Source organism: Cydia strobilella, chromosome Z (assembly GCF_947568885.1).
Source record: "Cydia strobilella chromosome Z, ilCydStro3.1, whole genome shotgun sequence".
Taxonomy (NCBI): Eukaryota; Metazoa; Arthropoda; class Insecta; order Lepidoptera; family Tortricidae; genus Cydia; species Cydia strobilella.
In genome coordinates this window covers 10,799,659-10,824,184 of record NC_086068.1, presented here as the reverse complement: position 1 = coordinate 10,824,184, position 24,526 = coordinate 10,799,659, and the positions used below count along the sequence as shown (strand labels likewise).

Below are 24,526 nucleotides of genomic sequence, written 5' to 3'. Positions count from 1 at the left end.
GTACGCATTTCCTTAATCTGACGACAACAAATTCGACGCCCGGTTTTCATATTGTAAACGTCAGATTAAGGAAATACGTACAAATAATTGTCAGATTTAGTAATACCACAATTATAGCATTAATTTGGACTAAAATGACCAAATCCACAATCTGCTTAACGATTTGTTGAACCCCCACCAACCAACGGCTCAACATAGATGACTAAAAGTAATAAAGGTAAACTCCACGGGGTAGAAAGATGTCACTCATATCATAATCGGAGGCGCTCGGGTAACTACAAAAATCCCCTCTTAGGCTCCCCAACCATTAAGAGGCAACAGGGGTGGTCATTTCTCCATACAAACGTACTCAACTGTTTCCTCCGGAGTTTTAAAAGCTAGAGCAATGATTTTTTCAACACAGATATTATTATTAATATCTGTGTCGAACTCTTTTGCTTTTTTTGATATTATTGTTTTTTAAGGCGCTAGAGCACATCAAATATTGGCAAAGACGGCCTAATTTACTAGGCCGCAAAGAGAAGCATGTTATTCAAAACTGACATCAATTAGCTTAAAATGTAAACAGTTCGACACATATCATTTCATTACCATTTAGATCTCAAAATTTCGCCACATTTAGTTAAGTTATGGAGAAGTAAACAGTCGAGTACGCAACCTCGTTTTTTGAGATTTTTACGCAGGATTTTTGGCCTAACCTGCCGTTGTCCTTATCGCTCTAGTTTTAGGAGCCGTTTCCGTTAGCGAGACGGATATATTCACCTGAAATATTTAAATCTCAGCTCCCGTATCCTCTTAAGAATTTGAAAAACTCAACCTGAATCTGATTTTTTTTATATTATCGACCCTTTAATCTTATGATGTCCAGTTGGCTTTACATGTTAATAAGGAGACTACCGAGTTAATTACAGGCTACAAGCCGTTAAAATGGCTTCTAATGTTCATCTTCCATGTTTTTTTAACACTTTTCAAAATACGTTCAATGTAATTTAACAGTATTTAACAGTCATCAGTTGAATTTCGCATATTAAAGGAACATGGCAGAACAACAGTCCATATTGATTGACGTTAATAACTCACATCATCCCGTTCTTTCTGCGAAGCCCTACACTGAGCCCGGCTCTGTACGAGTTGTTTTTCTAGCTCAGTTATCTGGGCCTGCATGTATCTCCTGTTGGACTCGGAGCGCTCCTTGAGCCGGGTGAGCGAACGCGAGCTCTCGGCGCGAAGCTCCTCGAGCTCTTTCAGTATTTGCGCACATTCCGCCGCCTTCTCTTTATATCTGACCTCTTGTTGTGTCAGTTTCTCTTCAAAACGAAATGCTTTGGACCTGTTTAAAATCTAAAGTTCAATGAATGTTCAGTACTAGCTAGTCAGCGACAAAGTAATAAGCATAGAGTACCTACAGCAATTTCTGAGGGTGAAATTCAATATCTAAATGGTAAATGTAACTTTGTACTTACTTATAGTCGTCTAGCTCTTTAGATATTCCATCAATTTCGTGGTCCTTTTCAAGAAGTGCGATTTTAATCATTTTGTTTTCCTCCAACAACTTGTCTTTTTCAACTTTCTCTTGATTTAAACTATTTACAGCATGGACTAACTAGAAATATTAAAATTATAATGTATGTTATTGTTATCTATTTAATGTGTGGGTACATGTTGGTTCGAATCCCGGTTCGAATAAATAAGTTTCTTGGGTGTTGTATAGGCAAATATCATTTTGATACAGGTTGGTCCAGAAATAAGTCAACATTTAACTTCAAATGTCATTTAACTTCAAAAATGTCTTCATTTCTAATTGCTTAAACAGGCTGGGCTGGATCCTTTGCGTATTGGCGTATAATTTTAAACATTACAGTTTTATCGTTGCCTAGGCTAAAAAACATGGTTTTAAGTAATATTCCCATGCACAAAATGCTAATTATTCTCTGGCAAATGAGATCATGTTACTATCCCCAATGGCTACTCTTTCTTTTGACATACCCTGCATTTTCCCATTCCCACTCATACAAATATAACGGCCGATTCAAGTGTTGACTTATTTCTGGACCATCCTGTATTACCAGTTGCTCTACAGAGAAGGAATACATTGTAAGTGCCAAAAAATTCAAAGGTACGCTCCTTTGAAATCACCAACCATTGGGCTACCGTCCAGCGCCCATAACAGTTTTGACAGGATGTATTTGCCTTGCAGTTGGACCTACAGCTGTGTGCAATATAATAGCAATAGCAGTCAATAAGAAAATAACATTTTGGAGAAAACTATAACTTTAGATAAATTGTAGTTATTGGAACTTTTTCTATTATTCTTCTGTATTACTTAATGTTTATTCATAAATTACTGTAAACTTTATACTTTATAATACATATTAACCGGCTTTTTTACTTCCTAGCGGTAATATGTTTAATTGAAACTCTACATCTAAACCCATCTATACCAGAAAAAAAACAATTTTCAACAACAAATAAGACAATCTTCCTCCCAGTGTACCTACTAATTGGCAATCATCCAAAACTTGTTGTTGATTTTTGACCAACTACTTATATTGTTTGCTACATCCAAAACCCGATGTGCGTCATCCAAAACAGCCATGACCACTCTGACAAGAGTGTACGACAGAAGAGACTTGGTTTGTTTTGTTTGCTTGCTTGAGGCTCAGGGCTCAGGTGATAGTGCCGTGCCGACCACGACAAATTAGGACTAGAAATTTTGTCAAGTAACTAGGTATAGAATAAATAAACTGCTACTATGTTGCACACTTACTGTACCACAATAATATGTAGGTAGGTGTTTATTTTGTTGTATGTTTTATCGTTGACTTTATACAGAGAAAAAACAGAAGGGCTACCTTTTCCCTGACAAGCTGCAACTCGTTAGAAACCTGCTGCGTGCTCTCCTCCGCCAGCTTCTGCAGCTGTTTAGACTCCTGCAACTGGATCTGGGCGCCCTTCAGGAGGTCCGGCAGCTGCGCTAGCTCCTGGAGCTTCTCTTGAAACTGTAACTGTAGTTATATGTTTTTTTTAATACTTACGGTAAGTTTTGTAATAAAAGCAGAGGATAGCACTGTTGTTTTTCTTATAGCAAATGTCTACAATTATGCTATTGCATGAACTCGTGTAAAGTGCTACCAGTCGAGTTTTAATGTTGTACAATGTACAAGCATACGGCCCGCCTGATGGTAAGCAGTCACCGTACCCTATGGACGCCTGCAACACCAGATATACACATGTGCGTTGCCGATCCTTTAAAAACCTGTACACTCCTTTTTTGAAGAACCCCATACCTACTGTAGCCCCTCGGGAAAACCTCGGCAGGGAGCTCATTCCACAGCCGAAGCGTCCGCGGGAGGAGCCATTTTTTTTTTTATATATGGGCCAAAATATTTATAACAGATGACTCCTTGGACCAAAATGGATCTTGGACGTTTCATGGTAACTTGATAAGGACCACTCGATTTATTTATTTTCCCAAGATCCGTCAAATGATTAACCATGTTAGTGACAATGACAATCAGACTCATGACAATGCTAAGAGTACCTAATACATTCCAAAAAGGTAAAGTATAGATCAAATGTTCATTATTGACTTCTTCTTCTTCGTCGTTCCCTCATGACTGAGGATAGTGACCAAGAACTATATCCCTCCATTTAACGCGATCAAGGGCTATGTGGGCTGCCCTCTGCATGGAACCACATGCTTGTCTAATGGAATCCGACCATCATGCCGGGGCTCTTCCTCTAGCGCGCTTGCCTTCAACTTGCCCCAGTATGATGTCACGTTCGAGGCTGTGGTGCGGCGATCGCATTATGTGCCCAAAGAATCTGAGAGCCCTCTCCTGGCAGATTGTTGAGAGTCGTTTGGTGATTTTTAGTTCTCTCAGAATGGACTCATTTGTTCTCATTATTGACTAGCTTAATGTAATTATACTCGTAACATCTAGATATCTAGGTATATGCGCATTTAAATTTATGATCCGAATTTATAGTGACTTGATATTAAAGTAAGAGATTATTTCATTAATAGACCATTCTACACAATTGACGAATATTTTGCCAACGCACTTGATTAAAATGATTCTAGGAATACGTATGTTGTAAAGTTGACTTTTTATTTATTATCTTTACATAATAACAATATTTGACATATACCATCCGACATTATTTTATGCACTATATGTTTAGCTAGATTAAGTAATTGATGTAAATAATTATATACCTATATACTGTATAACTGTATTTGCATAAGTACATGTACTTAACGCAAATAAATAATAATCTAATCTGAATCTGAATCTATACTACTTATACGTGTCAAATGTGTGTAGCTTGTGTAGTGCTAAGGTGTAGGTACTAGTTTATTATTTAGGTTGAGTTTACTATAGGTAATACACGCTTTGTATTTTACCTTATATGTATTCTTTATATTGAATAAAAAACGACATTAAAATATTACCTACTTATTTAACTTAACCTCGTAAGACCCAGGCAATATATATTTGTGCTTTTGAATTTTGAACTTTCTTTAATTACTATACTAGCGAAGCGATCAGCCTCGTCTTCGCACGGGTTACACAAAACCTTAACAATATATACACCTAAACATTCCTCAAGAATCACTCCATTGATTCAGATAACAGGAGTTATTTAGCTTATCGCGAACATATATATATGTTACATACATACAGTTGTGGGCATAAAAATTGCAGTCAATAGGAAAATGAAAATTAGGGAAAAACTGTAACTTTAGATCATTTAAACATTATTGGATTTTTTTTTATAATTCTTCTGCATTACTTGACATTGTTTCAAAATTAACTGTAACCTTAACTTAAATAATATTGGAAGTATTAAAAAATTATGAAAATCGGCTTTTTACTACTTCGCGGAAATTCTTATAAAAAAGTAACAACCTACAAAAAAATAGTACATTACTACAGAGGCCGGGAAGTAAGGGGTTGCCGGCCGAATGCATATATACGGCCGAACGTAGTGAGGCCGGATAGTTATGAGGCCGACAACCCCTTTTCACGCCGATGTATGTATAGTGCTTTTCTCAAACATGCAATGAAATAAATAAAGAAATCTCCACGAAATCAAAGTTTTAATTCTAAAGAAACTAAAAGTAAACTAGGCACAAAATATAACTACCACTTGTACCTATCTTTATCACACGTGTCGTATATTTTACACATGTAGTTAATCAATTTATTACACAAATGTTCAAAGGTATATTTATGTATCTTTGATTTTTCGCCTTGCATCCTTCTGACTGTAGTTTTAGCCACATAACTAAGATTACATCGTTTTTTATGTTGATATTATGCTTCACATACATCGTTGCCTTAAACATGGAGTATAATTAACAGGTATTCATTTAATATTTTCGTCGGAACTCATATTAAATAACACAATAAACAACGCACAATAAATCCAATAAAATATAATTACAGATACACAATGAAAAATGTTCAACTTTACCTCCAAAACGATTAAAAAACCACCAACGCGTGTTTGAGTAGACATTTTTACCGCTAATATTTAAATGAAATATGTTTGTCAAAGGACTGTCTCATTTCAAACATAGACAGAGATAATCATACTATCTTTGTCTTACACTGGTACTAGCACCCAAAAGAAAAGGATGAGTATAGTTTTTTTGTTCTTATTTACTGACAAACTGGTTTGACCAACTATATTTTAAATCTGTATTTGTAGGTAAATTTGTAATTAAATATTATTGGAATTTGTTAATAATGTTTTATTTATATATTTTTTGTAAATTCGATACAAATAAAACTGCAAAATATATTAATAATCGTTTATTGTTTTTTTTTAAGGGGTATTGGCAGAATGTCATTCCGAACCATAAGCAAATATTGGTTATAATTTTTTTTTTTGGCTGAATGCCATGATGCTGTGTCTCAAATATATGTGAAATGGAAATTAAAAAAGAGCCACTTCCCGGCCTAGGCCTGCAACTTTGTATGAAATTTCATTACAGGCCCCTCGTCTAGCCGCGCCGGAGTCGTGATACTTCCCAGCCTAATATAAAGAACGTAATATCAATATTACATAGCATGTTTGAGAAAATACAATTGTGTACTATAATTGTAATTTAGTATCTTGTTCTTGTCTATTTCCAATCAAATCTTTACATCTAAACCCATTTCATCCAGAAAAAAAAAATCTATAAAACGATCCTCGTCTCGAGTCGTCGAGAGCTTTGATTGGGAATAATATGCAAGATACTAAATTACAATCATAGTACATAATTCTATTTTTTTCGTATGTTGTTACGTTTTTATAACAATATCCGCTAGGTAGTAAAAAAGCCGATTTACATAATATTTTTTTTATGCTTCCAATATTATTTAAGTAATGTCAAGTAATGCGGAATAATTATAAAAAAGATCCAATATAATTGATCTAAAGTTATAGTTTTCCCCTAATTTTCATTTTCCTATAGACTGCTATTATACTTATTGCACACAGATGTACATACAGACAGACGTGGCAAACAAAGTCCCCCTTGTTTCATAAGGTGTAGTGAAGAGATTATTTCTTGTATACGAGCAAAGATAGATATAACTCCGTAATAGATGGATACAGTCTAAGGAAAAAACGTGCCTCGAAAATCAAGAAAATTTGATTCTCGTTCAGAGGGCGCTACTAGTTTTGGCCTACAGTCGTATAGATGGCGTTGACGGTTTCGTTTGTTATTTAACCATATTAACGCATATCAGTGAAAGAACATGGGTCAAACCATAAAAATAATTAATGCAAATAAAAACAATCATTTATCTATATTTAAATACATTCTATCGTATTTTTATAAATCTTCATTTTTAGTTTTAAAGTGTGTCGACAGATGGCAGTGAATTTACTGGGGTTACAAAATTTACTATGACAGTACCGCTCTAGTATAAGTTACTCTATGATACGAGTAGCGATATCCTCCTGAGTCGCCCACGTCATTACTGCAGTTTTGAATTTGGAACCTTCTTCAAGACAACTCTTTTTTTATTTATTATATGAAGCCCGAGGATTTCTCATACCTTCATCTTTTGAATTTCTAAATGTATCTGGTCCGTAACTTGCTTGTTTTCGAACTCGATCAGTTCGCGTTGTCGCCTCGCCTCTTCCACTTGTTGCTGGGCTTGTAGGTACTGCAGTAACGATAAAACATTAAAGAATAGACTAAGTAATTATATATTTATTAACTATAAAATACGGGCGTTTACAACTCTTGATTATTGTCACCATGATTGCACTTATTTACACACTAGTTTCGTCTTAGTCTGATTGATAAAAACTATTATAATATTAGTCCCTAAATTATATGAAAATGATATATAACTTGCCCTAGTCGCTAAAAGCAGGAAGATATATACATAATATAGATTGGACCCTGGGAACCGACCCTTCACCCTCCCTTTTTGGGAAATGAAGGTATCAATTCAATAGGTATCCAATAGTAAAGGTACCCGAATAAAACGACAAAAGTCCGATAACCTAAAATAAAGATATCAATTGAATATTATGTATCGAACAGTAACGGTACCCGATTAATTAACATTTCATAGGTAGAGGTTTCAGATAAAGGTATCTGACCGAAAAATGAGCCGTTTTTCCTAATTTTCATCTCAGATTCATAATTAATAAAGCTCCTCTCGGATCCTCAGATATCGATTTTCGTCTTGAATAGAGCAAAAATGCAGAAATTCAAGATGCCGGGCGTTTTTTCTAATTTTGACTTCAGATTCGTAATAAAGATCCTGTCGGACGCACACATATTGATTTTCATCTTGATCAGAGCAAAAATGCAGAAATTAAAAATGGCGGCCTTTTTTTTCTAATTTTGACCTCAGATTCATAATAAAGGTCCTCTCGGATGTTCAGTTCAGACATCGATTTTCATCTTGACCAGAGCAAAAATGGAGAAATCCAAGATGAGTGAATAAAATTCAGTGACCGGCTTGAATTTGGGTATCAGATCGCGCGGCAAGGTACTTTTATATAAAGGTACTGCACTTAGGTACTTAATCTACAGAGACAATTCTAGTCTCGTACTGTAGCAAATTTAGTCTTCTTTAAAAACGTCCTGAGAATGTTCTATCAAAAACTTTAAAAAAAAGAAAAACCGCTTTCAAAAAGGATAAAATAAAATAATTTTATTCCTTTTCTATGCGCTAGCAACTGATACGTTTGAAATCGGTGCCAAGCCAAATTTTTAAAGCATCAACACCGTCAAATCAAATGCCAACCCTGGTGTAGTTTGATAAGAAAGAAAGAACCAGTATATAATTAGTATTAAAACTCCTCAAATATTAGGCATACATATACATCACTTATTGGCTTGGCACCGACTTCAAACGTTTCAGTTGCTAGCGCATAGAAAAGTTATAATATTATTTTATTTTATCCTTTTTAGAATAAAATAGAATAGAAAACATTTATTGTAAAAATCTACATACAGCACCATACAATTTTAAAAAAGAGGAAGATCTTATACACTAACACGTAAAATTACTTGTAGCTTATACTAACATGCAATAATTACAGTATTGATGCTGCTATAGAGGCTACAAATGGACACCACTCAGCATATGCTCTAACATATAGGTATATGCAACAGCGCTGGTTTTCCGTGGAGCCCAGGGTTTTGAAGTCGGTTTTTCTTTTTTTTTAGTTTCGACTTTTTAGTTCAAATTTTTTCATGTAATTTTATCAAATGGCACTATTTAATTGTTAATGCTTAGTTTACTGATGATACAAAAATCGCTGTATGTATGCTTATAATATTTCAGGAGTTCCCTCAATCCCCAATGGAATCCATCATTAGACTAAACCTTGATAAAAATGTTTTTTTATAAATCTTACTGGCTTAGTAAACATAACGAAGATGACAAATCGTCAAAGTGAACTCTGCATCGTTAAAGAGTTTCGTTTTTATCATCATCGGCAGTTCCACTTCATTAAATGTCACTTTTTCTGAACGTAAATACTTGATTTATTACTGAAAATACAAAAATCACTATATGTATGCCTATAAGATTCGAGGAGTTCCCTGGATTCCTCATGGATCCCATCATCAGAAATGGGTTTTGACAAAAACTGGAACAACTTGGAAGAATTTAAAATTACTTGTAACTCAACGAGTAGGCCAGGCATTATAATGACTGACAAGGATAATTGACATCAATTCATTACTGTTTCAGTTTCACTTTATTGATGCCTTTCAACATTAGAAAGCAACTTGTCTCAAAAACCGATGGTTTTTAATAAAATCTAATTTTTAAACTCACGGAATTAATGTAAACAAACTACTGTCACTGTCAAAGTGACACTTGCAGGCAAGTCACGTATTCTCAAGGTAAGAGCTCGCAGAAAAAAATTAAAATAAATCTAAGGAAGAAATTAATTAACTCAAAAACTATGTATTAATGACACACTATGACATATTTGTAATATTCACGATAGACTAAACGGGGAAATAATAAAAAATAACCTATTCGATCATCAGAACTGTGTTGACCAAAATGAAACCAACTTGAAACTTTATGATTTCATACAAAAATATAAATAACTATTTCCCCGTAATATGCCAATTTACACTGATCCGATTGAGCAATTTGTTTCCATACCAATTTTTCGCGGTGAATCAATCATTTTCTCTTTAAAACGCGTTATTGGCAAGGACCCTTTCGTTTTATCAACAGATATGCCTATTTATAAAATTAAACAGTATTTTGTTTGCATCCAATAGGTTGGATACTCCCACTCATGGGTACCTACTTGTGTAATAATGGCTGTAACCCCCTTGCCCCAACCCAATTGCAACTGCACACATATGCATCGCTTTGATAACAAATGCACCATACTTGTATAATAAATTGAAGTTGAATCCAACCCATAGGTATTTTAATTGAAAAGAATAAAGCACCGACGTTCGTGCGTTCCAACAATACGTGCATATTTATAAAATATAAATATTTTTTTAACAAACTAAGTAAAAATCTGTTCGATTTAGTTTAAAGTTTTGTTTTTGAACAATCTCGCGTTTAAAACGCTGCAAAATCAGCGTTTGAAGCGCTCAAATTTTTTCTATAAACCACCAGGACATCATTCTCTATTAGGTGGTATACGTAACTAGGTTTGTCAGTATAGTGACACAACTCACATAAGCATTATTTTGATATGTAACTTTTTGTTAAAGAAATAGAGTTGCTATTTGAAAATGCATCATATTGGATTCCGGGTGGATATTGTACAAGCTTCCGTTGTCATGGTGTGGGGGTGGTAACACCCACTGCACCCCTTTATAACAGTAGGAATAGGTTTTCTATGTAGTAGTGGATACACTAGACTTGCGCAGTTTAAACTCTATATAGAGACTAGGTATATAATAAAGACAAGGAAACCCTAAGTTGTATTCCTCTTAAATATTTATGGGCAATCTAACTCAAGATCAAAAATTCATCTTAAAAAAATCAGTCAAGTGAGAGTTCGTTTAACTCGCGCACTGAGGGTTCCGTACAAACTTAAAATTTTCTCATGTAACTATAATGACGAAAGACTTGACCAGAAGCATAATTGTTTACAGCGCCATCTATCGGCAAATTGGCTAACTAATTTGCGCAACCTGTATGTATGTTGGTTTTTCAGCGATAATTATTTATTATGTGAACCGCTTTCAACAATTTTTGATTTATTTGAAAGAAGGTGTTTATAGTGTAATCTCATAGAAATTTCAGTTATAATAAATACCCGCAAAGGGGCTTAAATTGCAAATTAAATTAGTAAATGCTTTTTGAAAATTAAAAAAGTTTTCTAGTTAGAAGTGTGACTGTAATGTTATTATTATGTAAAAATTTCATAATTTTACGTTGGTAAACTTATGAGATAAGGGGGGAATGGTATTTTTTTCACATTTTCCTTCAGAACCAGAGGATATAATAGGATAGAGCGGTACTGTCATAGTAAATTTTGTAACCACAGTAAATTCACTGCCATCCATAACACTTTAAAACTAAAAATGAAGATTTAGATAAATACGATAAAATGTATTAAAATATGGATAAATGTTTATGAAATAATTTTTATGATTTTGACCCATGTTCTTTCACTGATATACGTTAAAATTGTTAAATAACAAACGAAACCGTCAACGCCATCTATACGAGAGTAGGCTAAAGGTAGTGGCGCCATCTGATCGAGAATCAAATTTTCGTGGCTTCCGAGGCACGTTTTTTCCTTAGACTGTATCCATCTATTACGAAGTTATATCTATCTTTGTTCAGAACTCTATTATTATTTTTTCACTACAAAATTAAATAAAAAAATTATTTGTAATGTTCAATTTGAGCTCTTTCAAATGATATCCCACTTGACCTGGTAACTAGAGTTTGAAATTTTGCCCCCTCTTTAAATTGGGTATTTTACATAATTAATAAAAATAATTTATAAAAAATACACTTCCAAGATGTCTGGGTTAGGGTTGTTCACAACTATTCCAAATTTCAAATCGATAGCTTAAGTAGTACTCGAGAGATTTAGCTATGTGACAGACAGACAGACGGACCATAAGGGTTCCTTTTGTAGCTTTTTGATACGGAACCCTAAAAATGGTATTACCGGGATTTTAACTCAGGACCTCCAGCAGCAGCTTCAGCCTCGATGCCTCATCCGACAATGGTAAAATATTTAAAAGCATATTTTTTCTTTTTTTATTAGCCTACTTTGGTGTCCCACTGCTGGGCAAAGGCCTCCCCTCGTTTTCTCCACTCGACCCTGTCATCGGCATTTTCCCACCATTTGGGGTAGAATGCGTCCAAGTCGTCCCGCCATCTCCTTTTTGGTCTGCCTGAACCCCGGCCTGCACCGTTTATGTTTCTCCGTGGGTCCCACTCAGTAACCATTTTGGCCCACCTTTCCGGGTGCATGCGACAGACATGTCCCGCCCAGTCCCACTTAAGCTTAGCGGTCTTGACGCCTACATCACGAACACCTAATATACTACGCTCCATAGCTCGCTGGCAAACCTTGAGTTTCGATTTTAGGGCCTCAGTTATTGACCAAGTTTGTGCACCGTAAGTTAGGATGGGCAGGATGCACATGTCAAGGAGTTTGCGCTTAAGACACAAGGGAAGGTCACCCTTCATTAGCGCTTTCATGGACCAGAAGCTCTTCCAGGCGTTCTCGATACGTCTATCGACCATGCTGCAAGACCTCAGCACGGCGAGCCTTAAGGCGAGGTTGGACTTACAATGAATAGAGCGAAAACTCAGTTGATGACCAATCAAGCTAAACATAGCATAGTAGTAGATGGGCAGGATATACAATATGTCGACGAGTACGTTTACTTGGGCCAGATAGCATCCTTCGAGAACAGGCGGTCTATCGAAAAGCATATAATAATATTATTAATTCAAGAAACAAACATGTTCAGGTACATTCACCTATAATTAGTAAGTGTCAATTCCGGCGCCTTTTATAATCATTATAGGGACTGTGCGCGTTGGAGGGTCTGCCATCTTGTGGCCTGAATCGGAACCATAAACATGTACATCACGTACATTGACACTTCACGCCAAAGCAAGTGCTGCCATCTTGTGGACTACTTTGGAAGCATAAACTACGAATTTACGCCTTGCGCCATAAATCTGACGTCTCCTGTGCTACCCCCTACAGTTTATGCACGCTCCCTATAATCAACCTTCAAAGTACAAAATAAGTGGCCTTACGAGAACTTTCAATGTAGAATATTTGCAGTCTTTATATAATAACTAGTCTTTATTTATATGGAAGGGCGGAAATGATCAGGGTTACTTCGTTTTTAATTGTCTTTGTGCTTTTTATATCATTTTAATAAGGTAAACATTTGATAGCATTTCAAAACTACTTTAACAGTTCCATATCGGGATTTTTAATTGTAAAACCCTAATGTTTGTGTACTTACCTATACTCGTGCCAATTCATACTTCAAATTATTACACATACATAACAAAGTTACTTATTACGAAATACACTGCAATGTGTATCTTATATGTATATCAGTAATTGCGCTTTCGTAAAAACTAGTTTCTCCGTCAATAATAGGTTGCTAAGCGGAGTCCGGGCTCCTTAGTATGTAATACACCAGGATCTTACATACGAACAAGATCGAATACCATATACCTACAAATCGTATGCCTACTGTAGTCTGCATACAATTCATATCACCTATGCGCTCCTAGTACTCAGATGCACTTCATGTGCAATGTTGCATTATTGCACAATGTACCTGAATCACTGAAAGTGCAATTGGAAGCAAAATGTACAGATTCTTGAACGTCTGCAGTTCATTCGAGTTGCTTTGCATTTACATTGTGTAAAAATAACTCAATTTTCAGAATGTAGATAAATTACCCCCAACTATCATTTACTACTCATTGAACAGCATATCATCAGAGGGCGAAGTTTTTATTCTTTTCATTTCTCATGCTCTGAAAGAGGGTCATTGTTGTTCTAAAAGGTGCACAGAAAATTATACGTGTCTGCACTAGAGCATTTTATGTTCGAAGTACGTTTTTTTTTAATTTTTTACAATAAGCAATTGAAATTTTGAGTTTAAATGGATTTGTTATACAATTTTCATTCTGATATTTGACTCTCCATTCCATAAATAACGATACTTTTGCCTAAATTGTTAATTGAAAGTACCCTCAAGAAATACTATAAAAATGTAGTTTAGTCATGTATTTAAAAAAAACATATTCATTTTACTTTCCTCGTATTCGAAAAGTTAAACATAACTCGGGTGTAAGGTTTCATCCCTTGGTTGACAATCTACTATTGTCAAAACGGGAACGGAGTACGTAAGTAACTAAATAATACCGGCTAGACCTAACCTAAAACAAGTCTTTTGAGTAGTGACCTAGTAAAGAGTCAAGTCCTAAAATTAAGATAAGACAGTTCATTCTCTAGCCCATTTGTGGGCACAAATCAAAACTGGCCAAGACAAATGCAATTTTGATTTGCCAAATAACGATTCGAAATAGAATGTAATGAGATACATTTTTAGGGTTTCGTACCCAAAGTGTAAATACGGGACTCTATTTCTAAGACTCCTCTGTCCGTCTGTCTGTCTGTCATCAGGCTGTATCTCATAAACCGTGACAGTTGAAATTTTCAGATGATGTATTTCTGTTGCCGCTATAACAACAAATACTAAAAAGTACGGAACCCTCGGTGGTCGGTGGGTAAGTCCGACTAGCACTTGTCCGGTTTTTTATACGCTTCGGAGCGGCTAGAGGATAAACTAAACACATTTTTATTAGAAGACAATAGACATGAAAACTTTTAATAAAATACTTTTTTATTAATAATATAGAGGTTGTTACGTCGGAAAACTGCCTCAATATCTACTTTCCCTGCAGGAATACTACCTTTAATCGCTGGGATAGCTTATAATCTATGGTAAAAAACTGAGTAATAAGTAAATTAGGTAATAGTAGTTAAAATTACCCTCATTCTGTACTCCTGCAATTGTTCCGATTTCTCGTTGACAGTCAATCTCAATTCCTCAATTTCCTCTTTCATGTCCCGGATTTGAGTTTTCATCGCTGCAACGTCTTGATTGGTATAATCCCGTGTGCCCTTGGGAATAATTCATGAACCAGTTAACGAATAAAGTACAGAATAAACGAATGAAGGTTAAAAATTATACCTTTTCAACTAACTCAACGGAGCAGATATCATTTAGTTTCCGCTCTAGGTCTTTAAGTTTCTCTTCGTATTTCTCTCGCTGTGTTCTTTCCTCGTCGGCAGCGTTTTTTGCCCGAATCAGGTCTTCACGCATCTTCAAGATCTAACAAGAAACTTTACATAATAAGTGGTCGCAAATGTACATAAATTCCCCAATCCCCGCCTAAAAGAGTGGCAGTGGATCAGTGTTATCTCTTGGTACCTAATACTAATGATGGTATAAACAGGAATACCTAACAGAGGCTAATGATATTTTTCGTGAGGTTATTCAGAATCCAAGATGGACATACTTAATTTTTTAAACCCATGTCTCGGAATTTTCAAGAAAGACTTCATGAGTTTCATGACTGAATTATTTAAAGAAAAGTGCATTCTCGCTTCCATTTGGAGTAATTGTGTACTCATTAATTACTAAATGATAAGTAAAATACCCTTAATAAGTGTCCCTACATGTCGTTTCAAGGATTCAAGAATTTGCCACACTGGATGCGTTCTGCGGTCAGCGGTCAGGTCAAACCCGCATTATGTAAGAACAACATTGACAGCAACCTTTGAAGTTGAAGTTTGACCTGACCGCTGGCCGCAGAACGCATCCAGTGTGGCAAATCCTTTACACATTGAATGACCTTCTCACCTCGGGATACTTAGCCACGGGATTTCCTGGACCGTGGTCTTGAACAACTTCTTCTTCGTCGGTCAGCTAGCGAGAAATAACATTGATTTAAACTTTCACGATGCCTACACAATATTATTTACTGAAACGGGACTTAATTAATTGCGCGTAGTATAACTTTAAAATTACATTCGCCGTATCGAATACGACATTATGCAGAAAAAGAAAAAAAATTAACAGTAAACTACATCTAGGTCTGTTTGTGGTATAGACTGTTCACTGCTGTGATCACACTAAGTTAGTGCTACAGCTAGCTGGTCTAGGTATTTGTAATTCGAGATATAGCTATATCTCTAATTACAAATACCTAGACCAAATAACTGAATCTGTACATTCTGTACTGAACTTTGTTTAGTGTACTTTGTTTGAACAAATCAAACAAAAATCCGGAAGATAAAAATGAGAGCCCTAAATAAACCTTCAAGAGCGGATATCTAAAAAACTATACAAGATATCAAAAACTTGACCTAATAAAACTTTAACTTTAGAGAAATTTTATCCTGAATAATAATACTATCGATTAGTATAATAAAATAGGGAGTGTTTGTTTTTTAATTTTAGTTGGTTCGAGTCCCGGGCGAGGCAAGCGAGTTTTAGAAAATCTTTAAATGCAGTTTTGTTTCTTTTTAAAAATAAAGGAATGTCTCCTTTAAGTAAAATGAGCCAGCTTAAGGATTTAAGGTAGTTTCCCTCCAGGGCCCGACTTATCTTTCCACACTGTATATAATCGAAAAACCGAAAAATGGAACCTTCAAACCCCCCTCTCCCCCCCCCCCAGCACCAGGGTTACGGCCGGGGACTTTTGATATGTTCACCTCCTAACTAGTCCAAACAAAGCTACGAAGTCAAAAATTGTGTTCCAAGCATTTCCCTCTATAACTTTTTTTGGGCATTCATTTCCTGGCCTAGTTGTACTGTTAGAAATATTGGTGAAACAGTTCGTCATATAATAATTTCACCGTTTATCGACCTGCCACATGTCCACGTGGATATATAAGCATGATCCAAAAAAACATACTTACCGATCCGTAAATGACATTTCTATGTTTTCGATTCGGATTCGATACATAGAGTCGTTCGTTTCGTATGGCTGCTAACTCCATTTGGATTTCTTTGACTTCGCCTTCCATGTCGCCCAACTGTTTTTGCTAATAAAAAATAAAAGAAAAAACAAAAACTCCGGATTTATACTTAATTACATATACAATCACCTACACACAACATTAAAGTTTTATAACTTCCGTGGGTAGGCACGTGCGTACATTTAAATAAACTTGAATAAGTCAATAAAGTCGGTCGGTACCGGTAGGTAATAAAAAGCTAGGCAGGTATAGGTAGGTAATTATAAAATAATATTAAAACACTAATACTGTACGTGTTCAAGTATTATAGTTGGTCAAGCAAATCTTGTCAGTAAATAGGAACAAAGAAAACTATACTCATCCTTTTCTTTTGGGTGCTATGTTTGAAATGAGACAGTCCCTTGACAAACTATAATTGAAAGATTTATTGTAAGCATCATAATAGTTAATATCCTATATGTGGCCTAATACTACTGATAATTACATGTAGTATGTACCTGGCTCTATACTTTTGATTGTTGTATCTATGGTCATTTTAGTTTGAGAGAGAGAGCTGTCAGATTTGGCGGCAGGCCTGTGCGCGAGGTTATGTTACTTATGTTCGATTTGATCTTTATGTAATCTTATAATTAATCCTGTATATCAATGTAATAAAAGAAATGTCAAAGCAAGCAGTGGTTTGTGTGCTAAACCCCTTTTACTGAGCATTAAATCTATGGATGATTTCAACTCAGAAAGCGGGATTGTGAATTCAAATGCCCACATAGAAATTGGATGATTATTTTCACCTATATAGTGTAAGATTCATACAAATAGTATGTTAAAAGTTGGTGGAATTTATGTTATTGAAGTATGCAATAGCATGTTTTGTCAATTAAATATATATAATTAATATTATATTCGAGTAACAACCAACTTATTACAGCATTATCGTTATCAAAGTGGAAACAACTTTAATGTCATGGAAATAGAGATCATTGTTTTTTAGCAGAATCTCAATATTCTGGTCTATGCCAATGATGGTGTTACTTTTAAAAAAAGAGTTACAATTGCAAATATAGTTGGTCAAGCAAATCTTTTCAGTGAATAAGAATAGAAACACTATACTCATCCTTTTCTTTTGGGTGCTAGTACTAGTGTGGGACAAAGATGGTGCTATTATCTCTGTCTATGTTTGAAATGAGACAGTACCTTGACAGACTATATTTAATTGATTGACTAAATAATATTTATATAAAAATTAGAATGTACAAAATATTGTTAATATTATTATTTTAGTAGATTTAATTTTATTATAAGTTTGGTATTTCTTATGCAATTTTATTGCCAGAGAGAACTGTTTAACTTTTTAAAAGTCGCACGGTTTGCTTTGGCGCGAATTTGAAATGTTTAAAAAAGTTAGGCTGAAGTTTTTGGATTATTGATTTGAGGATTCTTCTTGTTACATGTATCGAAACATATTGGATGAGAATTAAATTATTTAAGTAATACAACTGAAGTCTTTGATTGGAATCTGTTTCAAACTCAGAAGCGGGGACACTACGTGCGGTTTTCAAAGGCCGGAGCCATCTTTATACGGAATAAACACCAAATTCAAGGTCCGTGACCTAAGTAAGGTGTGGTAAGGTAAAGGTAAAACTTTGGTGCATTATTCTAAAGGTGAGTTGTTTTTATTTACAACTGTAGCTGTTATTGGTCAGTTTATTCTATCAATAAATTGTGTTAATTACTTGGTTTATATGAAAATATGAATTGAATCAATTTCTTACCTATATTTTGTATTACAAGTGTTGAATGACGAATTATTTATGCTCTATGTTAGTGCAATTATCGTTTCCGAAAGTTTAGGTATGTATATAAAAAAAAAATATAATTATATATATTTCTTTTCGTTTTGTTTATCTCAAAATTATTATATGCAAGTTTTTGTTGACAAACATAATATCCTGCACTATTATCAAATTAGGTAATTTACAGACCCGTGACTTCACAAGTTTAATATGACATATGTTAATGAAATGGACGTTGATTTCAGAATAATATTTTGACGAGATGCGTGAGCAGCGTGATCGACTGTCGTCGCGCTCCCGGTCAAGGACCAGGCAAAGGCGCGTAAGACGGACACGTTCGAGATCTGAGAGGCGACATCGCGGGCGGTCTAGGCAGGGGCGTTCGCAGTCTGGACGTTCGCGGCCGGATCGAAGCCTGAGGACGCCTTCGCGGTCAAAGCGACGCAGTGACAACCGGACACCGTCGGAGCGAAGCCGGCGCGAGCAGTTGCGGTCGGAGCAGCGCCGTGAAGAAAGTCCGCTGACGGAACAAAAGCGGTCGCAGTCCCGTCGAAGTCGGCGCGAGCGGTCGCAGGCTGAGCGGCGCGGGAGCGAGAGTAAGCGCAATAGAGCTTCCAGATCAACAACGCGGCGTTCGCATGAAATCCGAAAAAGGTATTCAAGCCGGTCGAGAACTCGTGCATTACGTTTGACAAACAAATATTACAGTAGTGACCGCAGTGTAACACGATCGAGATCGCGAGTACGATATTCTCGATCGACTGAACGCTCAATATTGAAGTTACGCAGCACGAGACGTTCTGCGTCACGTCGATATAACTATTCGAGGTCAATTTTATACTCGCGTGGTAGAAGTTATTCTAGATGTACACGTAATAGTAATCAAGGGCATCACAAGCGTTCTGAATGTAATATGCAAAATAATCGTTCATACCCTATGCCTCAAATTGAGTGTACTGCACGGGTGCCAAATCCAGTTCCAGAGAACAACGTACAACTAGGTAAAAATAATACAAGTTTAAATGAAAGTGAAAAGGTTTTAGTTACTGGAACGGGATCAATGGCAGCTGTGTCGGCTAATGAAAGTGAACAATGTTCTTTGACAAACAACCAGTTGTTAGAAACCCTTAATAAAACATTGCAAACTATGACAACCGTCGCATCGATGTCACATTCTAAAGGAAAATTTACTAATTTAAACGTTGTACCAGAGTTTGATCCAAACGTAAAGCACCAAACCATAATTAACTGGCTCAATAAAGTCAAAGAATGTGCAGAGATATACGGTTGGAATAGTCAGCAAACTGCACATTACGCTCTCCCTAAACTTACCGGTACTGCAAAACGATGGTACGAAGGGCAACCAACGGTTTTACACTCATGGGAAATTTGGGAAGAGAAGTTGAGATTAGCCTTTCCGTGTAATGAGAACTATGGACACTTAATATATGAGATGATGAATATAACGGCTAAGTTTGGTGATAACTTAGAAGAATATTTTTACGAGAAGTTAAATGCGCTTAATCGTTGCCTTATCATAAATAGAAATGCCGTAGATTGTATTGTTTATGGTATAGAGGACAGGTCAGTTAGATATGGTTGTGAGGCGGCCAGCTTTGATACTACTGACAAATTATTAGGTTATCTGAAAACTGTCAAGCACGAACGTAATTCTAAATATAATAAACGACATTTATTTAAACCAAGTACAGATTTAACACGGAAAAATCAAAAATTTATTTTAAAATGTTACAACTGTAATGAAACGGGGCATACTATACCCCAGTGTAAGAAGCCAAAAATAAAATGCCAGAAATGTTTGCGTTATGGTCACGATGATCCAAGTTGTACATTAGAAATTTTAAAGAAAACTAGGGTTTTGGACGTAAAAACATTATGACTGAATCAAACTACCGTTGAACAAGCCGATCAGAAATTCAGAAAAACAATTCTAGTAAATGGTTTACAATTAAACGGTTATGTTGATTTCGGTTGCCAAGGCACTTTAATACAGGAATCGGCGGCTCGTAAAGTTAAAAATCCAATGGAATGGGCAATTGATAGTTTACCTTTCTTACGGGGATTTGGCAGTAAACTTATAAGAGCAATTGGAAAGTATACAGTTAATTTAAAAGTTGATAAAGCGGATTTAGAGGTTGATTTATTAATAGTACCGGATTGTTATTTAGACTATGAAATATTGATAGGGCAAACTACCACTGAACAGCCACATGTTGAAGTTTATAAAACATATAAGGAGCTACTAATACAATCTACCAATTCCTGTGAAATTGATAAGCTAATAGTTAAATGTGCGTCAGAAGTAACCATATTTGGAGATGCGTCTATTAAAATTTATGTTGGAAATAATTTTACGGGTAGTATATTTATTGAAACAGGCCATCGTTTAAATTATAAGCTCCAAATAGGGTCACTTAAGATAGTCAATGGTTTAGGTTACGTTACTATCATAAATACACGGAATGAAACTACGAAATTTATAAAGGATCAACTTTTATTGCGAACTTGTATAGACGTAAATCTGAAAGTGACTCAATCACAAATAATTGACGTAAGAAAAATTGAAAAGAGGCCTATTACTTTGGATGAATTAAATATAGGATTAGATCTTGATGAAAAGCAGAAATATATTTTACTAGATTTAGTTAATGAATACCGAGACTGTATTGCAAAGGATTTATCGGAACTAGGACAGACTCATGTTACAGAAATGGATATTGTACTTAAGGATACAGAACCAGTAGTTTATCGCCCATACAGACTAAGTCAAATGGAACGATTAGAAGTGAAAAATATGGTTGATGAGTTATTACAGTATGATATAATAAGACCGTCAACATCACCATACGCTAGTCCTATAATTGTCGTTAAAAAGAAAACTGGCGATAAGAGACTATGTGTCGATTATAGAGCTTTAAATAAAAAAACTGTTAAACAACATTATCCACTGCCTAGAATTGAAGACCAGATTGACCGATTAGCCGGAAATCAATTTTTCTGCGCTTTAGATTTAGCATCCGGATATTACCAAATTCCTCTTTCAGAGGACGCAAAAACAAAAAGTTCGTTTGTCACACCCGACGGACAATTTGAGTTTAACAGAATGCCTTTCGGTCTGGCTAATGCACCGGCGGTATTCCAACGAGCGATAAACTTAATATTAGGAAATTTACGATTTGAGACTGCGTTAGCATATATGGACGATATACTAGTACCATCATCTAATTTCGATGAAGGCATAAAAAGATTGAAGTTGGTATTTGAAAAACTAAGAGCAGCTAACTTAACACTTAAACCTCAAAAGTGTTTTTTTTTTCAAAAACAGGTTGATTATTTGGGCTTTGAAATTTCAGGAGAGGGTATTAGACCTGGCTTTAGAAAGTCAGAAGCCGTTTCAAATTTTCCTACTCCTAAAGATGTTCACAACGTAAGGCAATTTATAGGTCTGGCAAGTTTTTTCCGACGCTTCATAAAAGGATTTGCAGAGATTGCCAAGCCAATGACAATGTTGTTAAAAAAAGAAGCTAAATGGATGTGGGGCAATGATCAGGAAAATGCATTTAATAAGTTAAAAAGTGCCCTTACATCAAGCTAATACTGGTATTAGCTTTGTATAACCCTAAAGCCGAGACTCAAATTCATACTGACGCTAGTAAGTCAGGCATTGGTAGCGTATTACTTCAAAGACAAGACGATGGGCTATTTCGACCAATAGCATATTACAGCCGCCAGACATCTCCCGAGGAATCACACTTCTCATCGTATGAGTTGGAGACCCTAGCAGTGATTGCTTCATTGGTAAAATTTCGCCCCTATGTCCTAGGATTAAACTTTATAATAGTGACTGATTGTAACTCTTTGAGGGCAACATTTTTGAAGCGTGACATGATACCTCGAGTGGCTAGGTGGTGGAGCCTAATCCAGGAATATGACTGCGATATAACATACCGATCTGGGCAAGGAATGTTGCATGCCGACGCGCTAAGCCGCAACCCAATTTCAAATGACCGTGGAGTAGTTGAAACTATAGAAGCATATGACGTTATGCACATTGACAATGACTGGTTGGCAACGGTTCAATATGATGATACCGAAATACGTAGAATTAAGGATATACTAACAAATAAGGACTATGATGATGTAGTAGATATTCGTAAAAATTTTACAGTGAAACGAGATCGTGTATATAGAAATACGGATGAAGGATTAAGATGGGTTGTGCCAAAAGGTTGTCGATGGCAAATTATGCAAAAGAATCATGATGATATTGGACACCTTGGTTTTGAAAAGACATTTGAAAGAATAAAACAGCACTACTGGTTTGCTCGCATGCGTCAGTTTATTAAGAAATATGTTAACGCCTGTCTCGAGTGTGCACATAATAAACTACCATCAGGAAAAAAACAGGGCTATATGCATCCAATACCAAAAGTATCCAGACCCTTCCACACGATCCACATAGACCATGTTGGTCCATTTGTTACCAGTAAAAAGAAAAACACACACATATTAGTAATTGTTGATGCCTATACCAAATACATAGTACTGAAACCTGTGAAAACTACAAAATCGAAATATTCAATAGCGGCGTTAGACGAATATTTCAATTTTTTCAGTCCACCGTTTAGATTAATAAGTGACAGAGGGAGCTCGTTTACTAGTGCTAGTTTTAAAGACTTTTTGAAAAGAAAAGGAGTGAAACATATTTTAAACGCCGTAGCCTCTCCACGTGCCAATGGCCAAGTGGAGAGATATAATCGGACAATATTAGCCTCTCTCGCAGCGCAGAATCACGGAAATGATGAAAGACTCTGGGACGAAAAGCTTTCTCAGGTGCAATGGGGATTAAATAACACCGTAAACAAAGGAACAGGTAAATCTCCTTCGCAGATTCTTTTCGGTCTTACTTTAACAGGCATTAATGAGGGTCCATTACTATCAGAAATATATCCAGATATTGCAGAGAACGATGCTCAACTAGACGTTTCTAACAATCTGGAAAATATTAGGAGTGAAGTAGACGCGCACGTTGTTAGAATGCAGCATAAGCAAAAAGATCAGTTTGATAAAAAAAGAAAAGCTGCCCCTAAATATCAAGTAGGAGACTTAGTTCGTGTTGAGAGAGCTTCGCACGTAACAGGAAAGAGTAAAAAACTTCTTCCTAAGTTATCAGGTCCATACAGGGTTACGAATGTATTTGACAATGATCGATATGAAGTGACGGACACACCTTTAACAAAAAAAGGACCAACCACCTACAAAGGGGTTTTTGCAGTCGATAAAATTTTTCCCTGGTTATGCTATAAAAATATTTCAGAAAGTTCGGACTCAAATGAGAGTGATAATGAGCAGTTTACAGAGTAAAAACATTTTTTGTTAATTTTTCAGTTAATTGTATTTCATATTTCCTTGGACATTGAAAATAATGCAAAAGTAGTGTTACTTAAGCAAAATGTATACCTAAGCATGTAATAGTAGGCACGGCCGTCAGAGACGTGTACGTGTATAAGTATATCTATTATCAGACACGGCCGTCAGAGACGTGTACGTGTATATTTATTTATCAGACACGGCCGTCAGAGACGTGTACGTGTATATGTATGTATTTTATATGGCACGGCCGTCAGAGACGTGGACGTGTATAAGCATATATATCTTCAGGCACGGCGGTCAGAGACTCGTACGTGTATATATATTATCAGGCACGGCCGTCAGAGACGTGTACGTGTATATTTATTTATCAGGCACGGCCGTCAGAGACGTGTACGTGTATAAGCATATCTATCTTCAGGCACGGCGGTCAGAGACTCGTACGTGTATATCTATTATCTGGCACGGCCGTCAGAGACGTGTACGTGTATAAGCATATCTATTTTCAGGCACGGCGGTCAGAGACGCGTACGTGTATATCTATTTTCAGGCACGGCGGTCAGAGACGCGTGCGTGTTTAGTTCATTATTTTATTGAAGTAGAGTGCAGTGTACAGTGAGGTAACAACACAGTAAAGTTACTGCTAATAATACTAATTGAAGGAATATTGATGTTTTCTGAAGTACTTGTTTAGAAATATTAGTTATTTCTACTAGACTAAGTTACTTTATATCACGAGGGCGTGATATTTTCATCAGGATGGGCGAACTGTAAGATTCATACAAATAGTATGTTAAAAGTTGGTGGAATTTATGTTATTGAAGTATGCAATAGCATGTTTT

General features: G+C 35.9%; 2 protein-coding genes across 3 annotated transcripts in view; one reads left to right on the top strand and one right to left on the bottom strand.

Moving 5' to 3' along the window:
• Positions 1 to 24,526, bottom strand: part of LOC134754335 (myosin heavy chain, cardiac muscle isoform-like) — a 36,622-nt gene that overhangs the window by 5,172 nt on the left and 6,924 nt on the right. The window contains exons 2-9 of one of the 2 annotated variants that reach the window (XM_063690605.1): positions 16,444 to 16,569; positions 15,383 to 15,448; positions 14,711 to 14,851; positions 14,509 to 14,640; positions 7,059 to 7,169; positions 2,853 to 3,005; positions 1,464 to 1,603; positions 1,081 to 1,330 (exon numbers count right to left, since the gene is read on the bottom strand). In XM_063690605.1, the coding sequence (XP_063546675.1) occupies positions 1,081 to 1,330; positions 1,464 to 1,603; positions 2,853 to 3,005; positions 7,059 to 7,169; positions 14,509 to 14,640; positions 14,711 to 14,851; positions 15,383 to 15,448; positions 16,444 to 16,569 (1,119 nt within the window). The remainder of the gene's footprint in view (positions 1 to 1,080; positions 1,331 to 1,463; positions 1,604 to 2,852; positions 3,006 to 7,058; positions 7,170 to 14,508; positions 14,641 to 14,710; positions 14,852 to 15,382; positions 15,449 to 16,443; positions 16,570 to 24,526) is intronic. The other variant, XM_063690606.1, reaches the window with a different exon arrangement.
• LOC134753991 (uncharacterized) lies at positions 18,920 to 20,978 on the top strand. The gene has a single exon (XM_063690033.1). The coding sequence runs from the start codon at positions 19,207 to 19,209 to the stop codon at positions 20,191 to 20,193; it is 987 nt and encodes a 328-aa protein (XP_063546103.1). The 5' UTR covers positions 18,920 to 19,206; the 3' UTR covers positions 20,194 to 20,978.

What these genes read in the sequence shown, in the direction of transcription:
- LOC134753991 (XM_063690033.1), top strand. Translation starts at nt 19,207, where the DNA reads ATGCAAAATAATCGTTCATACCCTATGCCTCAAATTGAGTGTACTGCA.